Source organism: Schistocerca nitens, chromosome 6 (genome assembly GCF_023898315.1).
Source record: "Schistocerca nitens isolate TAMUIC-IGC-003100 chromosome 6, iqSchNite1.1, whole genome shotgun sequence".
Lineage (NCBI taxonomy): Eukaryota > Metazoa > Arthropoda > Insecta > Orthoptera > Acrididae > Schistocerca > Schistocerca nitens.
The window spans coordinates 589,237,544-589,249,808 of record NC_064619.1 but is presented as its reverse complement, the minus strand read 5'-3'; the positions used below and the strand labels follow the sequence as shown (position 1 = coordinate 589,249,808).

At 35.5% G+C, this 12,265-nt stretch overlaps 2 protein-coding genes across 3 annotated transcripts in view; one reads left to right on the top strand and one right to left on the bottom strand.

Moving 5' to 3' along the window:
* LOC126263734 (N(6)-adenine-specific methyltransferase METTL4) overlaps window positions 1–12,265 on the bottom strand; it is a 106,923-nt gene that overhangs the window by 16,268 nt on the left and 78,390 nt on the right. The window lies entirely within an intron of this gene.
* The window catches only part of LOC126263735 (UDP-glucose 4-epimerase-like), a 37,651-nt gene that overhangs the window by 23,918 nt on the left and 1,468 nt on the right, over window positions 1–12,265 (top strand). The window contains exons 6-7 of one of the 2 annotated variants that reach the window (XM_049960907.1): window positions 812–900; window positions 6,562–6,754. In XM_049960907.1, coding sequence (XP_049816864.1) covers window positions 812–900; window positions 6,562–6,754 — 282 coding nt within the window. Of the gene's footprint in view, window positions 1–811; window positions 901–6,333; window positions 6,527–6,561; window positions 6,755–12,265 lie in introns of both variants that reach the window. The other variant, XM_049960908.1, reaches the window with a different exon arrangement.

The window sequence follows — 12,265 nt, the reverse complement described above, 5'->3', positions numbered from 1 at the left end:
TTTCATAGTCTGTTGTTAAGTGCATACAATTACTGAGAAAATAAGTTAATTGAAGAAATATTTCAATAATAAGATTGAAGACTGAAAAAAGTATGCAGCCAATAAGTAAAATAAAATAGCATTCAGTTCCAAATGTGTATAAATATTGCCTGTAATTTCTTTTATGTCAGCATTTAAAACATAATTACTCTGTATTTTAAAATTTTGAAAATAGTTAATAAAAATTCCTACATAAGTCTTCAAAGAAGAATCGTGGAGAATGCCACAGTTGGTTCTTGTCAAGTTAGTCATGTTCAGTAAGTCATAGCTAATGCCTCAGTTACCGTGAATCTCTGCCAGTCAGTCATGTAGTCACCATCAGTTGTGAATTCGTAGTCAGAAAAGTCACAGCAAGTTCCCATTTGTACAACTTGGTAAAAACAGGTATGAGTCTAAGTAAGTTATTGACCTAATTTTTTGAAGATTAATGGACAATGTGTGATTGTTAAAACAATGCATGTCAACTGTACTCAATTAATTTTATATATAGAGAGACAGAGATCTCTCTCTCCCTTCTGTCACTTTAGCAACCATCTGCACTGTTTTCTTAATTTTTCCTACTGAAAGTTGAACTTGCAGTATAAGATCAACTTATTTGGTATCTCACATCATCTTAGTCATCAATTAATATCATATTAGTTTTAATGTTAATTTTAACACTTATGACTTCATAATAAAAGTAAATAAATAAAATAAATTTGTGTATTATTCCCTACTTCTCATCACAACCATCACTTCCAGAATTAGAACTGAAAATAAACCTTTGTTTCAGGGGTACGAGATTACATACATGTAATGGACTTAGCATCTGGGCATGTTGCAGCCCTGGACAAACTGAACAAGGAACATCTAAGGTTAAAAGTAAGATTACCATCAAAATGCACAATAATGCTTACATTGCTGAGAACTTAACAAATTGGCATAGGATACAAATGAATGTTCAAAACCAGGTTACCTTTTCATTGTTTTTCTTTCAGTAGTAAAGGGTACAGCTACTTATTATTGAAATGAGGAAATTTTTTATTAAATTGATGATAATAATAATAATAATAATAATAATAATAATAATATTAATAGAAGGAAAACAAAGACAGAGGATGAGATGGTCAAACGAAGTTAATCGACACCTCATGTTCTGCTATTACCAGGCAACAAACCTAGGAACCAACACAACTGGATACAGATCACAAGTATACACAACATTTATTACTAGCTACCCAGAATTAAAATTTTTAACAGAGCAACGACTAGCTGATCAGATCCGTGTAATAATCAAAAATAACAGGATACCCCAGTCAGAATTAGAAAACATCAAACAAGTACAACAAATACTGGAACAAAATAATGTGCAATCAGAAGAAGAAGAAGAAAGTACAGTAATGGATTCAAACATCCCAGAGCAAACAAACAAAGAACAACACGCATCAATTAAACGATCAGAGGAAAACGAAATCTTAAAGACAGCTACCAGAACAAGCACAAATAGAACACGAAGTGACACACATGTCAGATGTAGAAGAAAAATTTCAGCTGACATATATAGAATACAAAGACACAAATACAGACATTAGACCATTCTTGCATAGACCGCCAAATAACCCACAAGTCGAAACAACAATAAAAACTATCAACACAATCATACACAACAAAATAAATGAAAACACAACTATGAAAGAGTTACAACTACCGGTTTATACAGGAGCACTCACTACACTAAACATACACACTAGGCAGAGATCAGAACCAACCAACACACAGAAGAAACCCACAAAACCAGTATGGCAACACAGGCTACAGACCAGAATAGAAAAACTGAGAAAAGACATTGGACAGCTAACACAATTTATAAGAAATGAAATGTCAGAAAAAAACGAAAAAGGTTAGGTAAAATCTCACAACAAGAAGCGCTAGAGCAATTAGATGAAAAGAAGCAGAAATTACAAGCATTGGCCAAACGACTTAGAAGATACATAAAAAGTGAAAGTAGAAGGAAACAAAACCAAACATTCAACACAAACCAAAAGAAATTTTACCAGACAATAAATAACACACACATTAAAATAGACAATCCACCAAACATAACAGACATGGAACACTTCTGGAGCAACATATGGTCAAACCCGGTACAACATAACAGGCATGCATGGTGGATACAAGCAGAAACACACACACATACAAGATGATACCACAAATGCCTGAAGTGATAATTTTGCAACATGAAGTCACCCAAGCAATTAATTCTACTCACAATTGGAAAGCCCCTGGAAAAGATAAAATAGCGAATTTCTGGCTAAAGAAGTTCACCTCAACACATTCACATCTCACTAAATTATTTAACAGTTATATTGCAGACCCATACACATTCCCTGATACACTTACATATGGAATAACTTATCTGAAACCTAAAGATCAAGCAGACACAGCAAACCCAGCTAAATATTGCCCCATAACATGCCTACCAACAATATACAAAATATTAACTTCAGTCATTACACAGAAATTAATGACACATACAACACACAACAAAATTATAAATGAAGAACAAAAAGGCTGTTGCAAAGGAGCATGAGGATGTAAAGAGCAACTGCTAATAGATGCAGAGGTGACATATCAAGCTAAAACTAAACAAAGGTCGCTACACTACGCATACATTGATTACCAAAAAGCTTTTGATAGTGTACCCCATTCATGGTTACTACAAATAATGGAAATATACAAAGTAGATCCTAAATTGATACAGTTCCTAAACATAGTAATGAAAAATTGGAAAACCACACTTAATATCCAAACAAATTCAAATAATATCACATCACAGCCATTACAGATTAAGCGTGGAATATACCAAGGAGACTCATTAAGTCCTTTCTGGTTCTGCCTTGCTCTGAACCCACTATCCAACATGCTAAATAATACAAATTATGGGTACAATATTACTGGAACCTACCCACACAAAATCACGCATTTGCTATACATGGATGATCTAAAACTACTGGCAGCAACAAATCAACAACTCAACCAATTACTAAAGATAACAGAAGTATTCAGCAATGATATAAATATGGCTTTTGGAACAGACAAATGTAAGAAAAATAGCATTGTCAAGGGAAAACACACTAAACAAGAAGATTACATATTGGATAACCACAGCGACTGCATAGAAGCGATGGAAAAAACAGATGCCTATAAATATCTAGGATACAGACAAAAAATAGGAATAGATAATACAAATATTAAAGAAGAACTAAAAGAAAAATATAGACAAAGACTAACCAAAATACTGAAAACAGAATTGACAGCAAGAAACAAGACGAAAGCTATAAATGCTTATGCTATACCAATATTGACCTACTCATTTGGAGTAGTGAAATGGAGTAACACAGACCTAGAAGCACTCAATACACTTACACGATCACAATGCCACAAATATAGAATACATCACATACATTCAGCAACAGAAAGATTCACATTAAGCAGAAAGGAAGGAGGAAGGGGATTTATCGATATAAAAAACCTACATTATGGACAGGTAGACAATTTAAGAAAATTTTTTATAGAACGAGCAGAAACTAGCAAAATACACAAAGCAATCACTCATATAAATACATCGGCTACACCACTGCAATTTCATAACCACTTCTACAACCCTTTAGATCACATAACATCAACAGATACGAAGAAAGTAAATTGGAAAAAGAAAACACTACATGGCAAGCACCCGTATCATCTAACACAGCCACACATCGATCAAGACGCATCCAACACATGGCTAAGAAAAGGCAATATATACAGTGAGACGGAAGGATTCATGATTGCAATACAGGATCAAACAATAAACACCAGATATTACAGCAAGCATATTATTAAAGATCCCAATACCACAACAGATAAATGCAGACTTTGCAAACAACAAATAGAAACAGTAGATCACATCACAAGCGGATGTAAAATACTAGCAAATACAGAATACCCCAGAAGACATGACAATGTGGCAAAAATAATACATCAACAGCTTGCCTTACAACATAAACTTATAAAACAACAAGTTCCCACATACAAGTATGCACCACAAAATGTACTGGAGAATGATGAATACAAATTATACTGGAACAGAACCATTATAACAGATAAAACACCACCACATAACAAACCTGACATCATACTCACCAATAAAAAGAAGAAATTAACGCAACTAATCGAAATATCCATACACAATACAACAAATATACAAAAGAAAACAGGAGAAAAAATTGAAAAATACATCCAACTGGCTGAGGAAGTCAAGGACATGTGGCATCAGGATAAAGTTGACATTATACCAATTATACTATAAACTACAGGAGTCATACCACACAATATCACCAGTATATCAATGCAATACAGCTACATCCAAACTTATGTATACAACTACAGAAATCTGTAATTATTGATACTTGTTCAATTACCCGAAAGTTCCTAAATGCAATGTAACATATACCGTACAGTTAAAAGGAAGTCACGCTTGATCAAGGCTCGCGTCACTTTCCATTTTCGACCAGACAAAACATCTGAGAAAAGAAAGAAATAATAATAATGTTTTCACATCATTACTGGTTTTTCCACAATGATAATTATGAGACTTCCACCTTAAATATAACATGTCCAGTGCAAAAAATTTTTCTCCCTGATAGGTTGATGTAAACTTGAGGTTTTAAATGCTTAAGTTCTACATTATGCACATCACTCACTAATAATGTATTTGTCATTACAAAGTGGACCAGTAGACTTTTCAGTAAACTTTTCCAAGCTGTGATAAACAAAATTCTTCAGCATAATTCTTTATTTGTTTACAACCCAGTTCACTTCATCATTATGTGCAGGCATAAAATTATCAGTTGCTAACAATTTTTATAACCTACATTTTACTGAAAGAATAAACACAAAAGAAAACACAGCATTGCCAATCTCATCTTCTCTTCCTTATCCATGAATTGTTCTCATTGACATCCTCCTTTCGTTTTCTCTCATCAGTCCCTCAATCACGACAGTGCAAAAGTGTGAATAGTAGAGCAGATGGCAAACCATGTGGTTTCTCTTACTGACATTGTTCTGGGTAGGCTTATTGTGTCTCCTGCTTGCATGAACTGGATGAAAGAGGGAAGTGGGGACACATCACTGGCCAATAATTTGAACAGAAGTAACATTCAATTGTCACAGTTTTCTTAACAACAGTATCATTTTGAAAAGTGTACCTGTTCCTCTCTCTGTACAGGCTGAAACAAGGAGTTCCTTATCCTTAGCTTTGTCCTCTTGTCATTATTTTCATCCCTCCTGTTTCTAACTGAGAAGTATTGCTGGCCCTGAAATAACTTAGTGTTTTTAAGTATGGCATATTTTATCAGTGTTTATTGATATCTGAGCTTCCATGTAATAATAGATTGGCCTTGGTTTTAACAATTAGGTGGCAAAAATATTGTAAAATGACAAACTCACAATAAAAAAACTAAAACGTAATGCAGTCATCAATCCAAAGATTGTTTTGCACACCACAAGGCTCTACTAGGCATGGTTCTGTTGAAGGGGTGGTATGCTGTTGCCTTCCCTTCACCTTTGAACTGACTGACCCAGCCAGTTAACGGGGACTTTCACTTTAATACGGATTCTGAGCCATGGCATAACCCAGCATTTTTTACATTAACAGATATGCCAGAGCTGATAAAAGCGGTACGTGACAGATAAAAATCCTAGCAGTAACCAGGGGTCAAACCGAGGCATTTGAATTTGTAGTCTGGCACTTTACCAATGAGCCTCACTGAGCATTAACTATTTTAAAGTGTGAAATTTCACAGGCTGATGGAAGAACTACCATTTCAGAATGTAGTACAGTGAAATGTGAATGGTGTTGGTTCTTTTTACCAAGATTTTTCCAGTTTTAATCTTTTCCCTCCTACCTAATGTTAAATGCAACAATTAAATTTGTCATCTTAACACTGTAGTAGGAGACTGATAGCACACTGCTATGTCCCCATCCTTAATACAAAACTCAAAAAAGCATCGGCCTTTGCTGAAACTATACACAACAGCATTCAGCGAAAATCGCATCTCAAATTTTATAACTGCTTCAGCTAATTTGCAGCTCCTTCACGTTCCCATCATGTTATGTTATGGTGTGAGATAGTGCCACTTTTTACCCATTTAAATACTACTATTAATTTACTTATGACATTGCCTCAGGACTGTTTTCCTTGTACATGTCACCCAAACACATGAGCTGGTAGAGTACATTACTACTATGATTAATACTAACTTTTTATATAGGTTTATAATCTTGGTTTGGGTACGGGATTATCCGTGAAAGAACTTGTACACGAATTTGAGGAAGTGACAGGCGTACACATTCCATATGCTTTGGGTCCAAGGAGAGTTGGAGATGTGGACAGCCTGGTCTGTGATGGAAGTCTGGCAGTAACAGAGCTGCAGTGGCAGCCCAAATATGATGTTAAAATGATGTGTAAGTATTATGCCATAATGTATTTTTTATTTCAGACTTACAACTTGGGCACAGGGCAAGGGGTTTCAGTGCTCCAGCTGCTCAAAACATTTGAAGCAGTCACTTCAACAGTAGTGCCATATGAGATCCGAGAACGACGTACTGGTGACATTGTTTCCATGTACGCCAATGCAAACCTGGCAGAAAAAGAGCTTGGTTGGAAAACAAAATACAATTTGGAACAGATGTGTAAGTTAAAGGACACAAATACGCTCTACAAAAATGAAGGTGGTAATGGTATACTAATGTTCACAGTCTTTCAGTTAGAATTCTGAAATTTCATTCTGCATTTACCATACTTTCTGCATGTGTGTTACTTGGGAGTAGGGTATATTTTAATGAGTTCTCCTATTAGGTACAGTGCCACTCCTGAAATAGAGTAGTAGCTCCTTTTAGAATTTTTAAAAATACTGGGGAACAAATCAAGACTGTAGAAATATGTTAGCAGCCGAAGAGGTAAATTTCACCTCTGAGGTTTTTAGTGAATATACAAAATTATATTAAATGGCTTTGAATTTGGGCTAGGGATGGTTTCCAGGTGTGTAATGATTAGGAATGCTCCTTTGATTGTAAGACTGATTATGTATAGTTCTCTATGTAATGATTTTTATTTGTTTCAAACAGTTGTTAACTCCAGATAAAGTGTTATACTCACATGTATTCCGTCAATAGTTGCACAGGGGTAAAGGACTTAAAGGCAAATTAAAACATACCACACTGATAGTAAAAAAAATGATGAATCAAGTGCACAATAATTTGCAAAGCCCATTCACAATCAATTATATGATTTACAATGCACGTAAGAGTGGTATTGATGATGAATTTATGCCTTACTGACAAAATACGTCTACCAAATGCAAAGCAGTTCTGCCTTAAAATTGATATGTTGTGACTTACTGTGAGGTGCAGGCATCAACTTAGATAGTATTAGTGACTTGCCGTAGCTTTGCACAAGGAGCACTAAATATCTATGAATGGATGACTTTTCTGGTGCAGAGGAGATAAATTACATACACAAACCTCCCTTATGAATCAGTCTATCTATTAGTGAAAACTGTACCAAAATTCCTACACTAGTTCCTGACATGGCCATTAGGGAAAAACTGAAGCAACAAAAAATAAAAATAGTGTGTAAGTGTCAACACCAGCAAAGTTAGTTTAAAGACTGTTTGAAGATTGTGCTTAAAAGAGATATACATTATTGGAAAGGTAGGATCTGGTTGTACTGAGGCTGCTAAACAATTCCAGGGTAATTTAAAAGACTGAAGGTGAAGGATTAACTGGACGGTTCCTGTGTGGCCAGAAAAGACTTTGCATGGAGGCAAATTGCAGGCTAGATGTTTATGCAAAATATGAATCGCTGACTGGTTTACAGATGTTTTAAGACAAAATAATGCAGTTACTTTTGTATTAAAATTCTAGGAACTACATTAACCATCACTGCTATACTTCAGGCGCTAACGGAATATTCTGATAGTGTGTAATTTGGAAAAATAAATGGACGGTGAAGATTTTAATACTTCTTGTGTGTCAACTGTAACACAATTAATACGAGTACTGCATTTGCTCTAAATGATTATGAAATATAATACATTTTATTGAAGACTACATCGTTTCCTGCAATCTTAAATCTTTGATGGTACCTTTCTATATATTCACTTTCAAATAGTATGCATGAAATTGTATTTACGTCAAATCACTGAATAATGGTACAAAATGCAATAGCATAAAATAAAAATAGGTAAAATACAAAGAGAGAAATCAAAAGCTCACCTCATGAGAAAGAGCTGTCAAGAGCATGTGCGATTACCTTAAAAGAAGTGGACTGGAACATGGTGCAGTTTCTAGAGCAAGAATAAAAAATGGTCACAATTATGTCCCTCAATCACTGGGATCCTAAGTGACATTCTGAATTTCTGAGACCAAACCAATGTTCTCAATCCCCTCAGCCCAAGAGATAGAGTTCACTGCCTTTGTGCAAGTGATTACATACTTAAAACCAGCATCCATCCTGGTCATTGGGACAATTCACCTGACTGTGTGAACGAAAGATTTTATTCAGCAAGAATTGACAGTGTGATGAAGTTATTAAAACCTGTAGAATGCAAGTGCTGGTGTAATTTTCTTTTTTATCACTCATCCATCTGAATGTCAGTAACCTAATAACATGTAAATATGGTACACGCATATCCTGCAGATTTGACAGTAGGTTACACTCATTTCTTAAAATGGATCATGCGTCCTACGCAGACAGAAAATGCAAGATAACAAGCACACTGGTGTAATGGTGAATGTTTAATCATTATAGTAACAGAAACTTAATGATTCTGGTTTCATTTTAGAGAATACTCGTAGTGATTGAATGCTTGTTTTCTAACATATGGTTAGGTGTTCCAAATAATTATTATGCATGCCTGTACAATTCCAATGACTTCTTTTATAGTTAGTAAAATAATACTCAATGTACAACAGAAACATTGGTAAGTGCAGAATTAACTTTTAATTTTCATGAGTTCTTTCTAATTTGTATTGTTCTATCACCCAATTAACAAAAAAATAGTCCGATAACGTTGCATGATACTGACAGAATAACAATAACTTTGAGAGGCATCATGATAGATTTTACATATCTTTAATAAAGAATGTCGATATTGTTTTACTGTCCTAATTTACACTTCCAAGAAACAGTACAGTATATTAATAGCCTATGATCACATGAAATTTTAAAGTGCCCTATCGCTGCCTGTATAATTCCCTTAATGTTTGGTAAAATATAGCAACTTTATCTTTACTTCCATTTATTGAGAAATATACCATGCCTGCATTCTTAAGTCTCTAACAGCATCTCTCTACACACTCATTTTCAAAATAACCATTAAATGTTTCACTAAATCAATGCACAAGAGTACAAAATACAATCCTAGTATAATAAAAATAGCAAAATAGAAATTTACAAACTTGTACCACATCCATAATTCCACATTGAGAGAAAAATGAATCTGAAGCTCCCACAATTGTGGGGATTTTACACCCAATGAAAGAGAATGAGCTGTAAGGAGAATGTGTGAATAGTTTTAAAAGAAATAGACAGAAGACAATACACATCCTAGACCAGGAATGAGATAGGATATAAAAGGTGCTACCCAAAAGTTCCTGGAATACACCAACAAATAAAATTAAAATTTACCTGCTTATTATTTATCACCTTTATCTTCAAAAGTAGAGGTGTATACACAGCTCCCAGCAGTTTTCCCATGAACTGAAAGCTCCTTGGAATGTATTTTTTGTAAGCTTTCTAAGTACCACTAGCGATTCTGTTTGAATCTCCTCAACTGTGTGAAACCTTGTTTTTTAATCTGAGTTTCATTCTGGGGCATAAAAAAGTCACATGTACGGTAAATATTGCAGATAAAGAGCAACTGTCATTTTATTTTTTCCCAAAAACTCCTGCATAATCTATGCAGTGTGTGACCTCTCATTGTCATGAGGGAGGAACCAATTGCCCAAGCACCACTTTTGTTGGACAAAATCCCCCTACACCTCTTGCAAGACATCCCTATGGCATTGCACGCAGCCTGGATGGTCAACCTATGATCTACCAGCACTGTATTCCAGTCAACATTGTCAAAAGCTTTCTCCAAGTCTACAAATGCTAGAAATGTAGGTTTGCCTTTCCTCTATCTATCTTCTAAGATAATTTGTAGGGTCAGTATTTCTGCAGCTGGTGGAAGAGAGAACCATCTGATTTTACTTTTGCCTAATAGTATCTTGTATTCTACTTCAATGAACTCACAGAATGATTTTAGTTTTTCAATGCATTTATTACCTGGAACAGCAAGTGAAATTTCAACCAAGCTTCCAACATCTTTTATGCTCACTTGCCCACTGAAACTGGATAAAACTTTCCTGCCATTTTTCACTGAAAATAATGTTTGATTTCATATTTCAGTTTAGAAGTTTAGCTTCACATTACTTACTTACACAACAGTACTCATCAAACAATTCTCCCTCATCCGCAGTGAAGTTAAAGACACTAAATTCGACAAAACTATACAATTCCTGAACACTAATCAAGCTAATGGTTTTATTTTGGGCAATCTGCTACATTGGCTGAAGAGGTTCCAGACATGGCTTACGTAATTAACAAATGTATCCAGCATAGGTATCACAGAAAGCTGTAATGCTACTGGTAAACTGATCAGATGTCATTAGTCTCTCACTTTCCAACTCATTTAACACCTGTAGTATTGCAGGTGTTAAAAATCTTTTGGGTTTTCTGGCTGCTAATTTGTTGAGGGAAATATTTATTTTGTCAGCAACTACAGTTAAAGTTACTTCCTTCTATGCACAGAAAACAGTTGGAGAAACTACTTAACTGGGCTGAAAGGAATTGATGGGTGATGAACAGCAGATTTTTGAAAAAAATTCTTCTGGGCGATAGGACACTTGTCAAGTTCCAGGAAGTAGGATTTTATGCTTGAAAAACATCGATGACTCTTTCTGCAGCTACTGGAAGAAATAACCATCTGATCTGACTTTTACTTGATAGTACCTTGTATTCTACTTCAACGAATTCACAGAATGATTTTAGTTTTTCAATGCATGCATTAAAATGTGGAAATGTTGATAGATTTTACCAATTATGAACTGTATATCGATGGGTCAGCTTTCTGTGCCAGTTTGGACAGTATTGTGCACAATAGCACAAGATATCCTTTAACTATTAAATTATTTTTACTGTTTTCCTGCAACTTAGAATAAAGATGGTTTTTAACTTTCCTTTTCTTTCCTCCATAACAGGTATTTGTGTTAGCTGAAATTGCTACAATCTTTTTCTAAAGATCAAACTTTTGTAATAGCTTTAAGACATATGACGTCAAATGCTCTGCACTTTCAACACCAAAGTTCACCATCTCCAACACTTCCACTATGATGCCTTTACCTGGATGGTAAAATCCAACCATTAAAGGAACCAACTTCATGTCTGTGTGGCTGGAAGAATCTACCATCACTTAAATTGACTGGGCTTCTTTCAGTTCCTTCATTATTTGTTCTGTAGCAAACGGTGCAGTCACATCCATGATAAATGATCTGATTTTTGCCTGTGGGCATGAGAACGTCTCGTTAAACAAGGATTTAATTGTGTCAGTGATGCAATCCATGGACATAAAACAATGGTTGTGCATAACTGTGAGATATTCAGATGTGCCTTCTTGCACTGAAATTTGCTTATCCTTTTTGATCTTTAAGAGTAAAGCAGCAGTGCAACTTCATTTGTTTGCCTTCATGTGAGGTACTATGTCAGTGCGTCCTTCGTGTCCCATGCTACAGTTGGTTCATGCCTAGCCTATGCCTTTCCCACCTCTCCCTTGCGCATTCCTATCCTGCACATCTACTGCCTCCCTCTGAGCCACTAGCTACCCATCCCCAAACCCTCCTCCTGCTTCTTGCCTCTTTCTCCCCTTATGCACCCCACCCGACACAACCCCTCACTCTGGTTCACCTGCCAAATTGCAATATTGGCATTGTGTGTTCTGCCAGCACAGGAGGGAGTGCACGCGCAAAGAGGGAGAGGGAGAGGGGGCACGGCACATGCAAACACACCACGGTTCTTCCAAAACCTCACTTTCTTTTTTTGTGTGCTTGTTGTTGACTCCATGGTTCTGCTATTTGGTGAAAGATCTCCGTTACTCTTAGAAT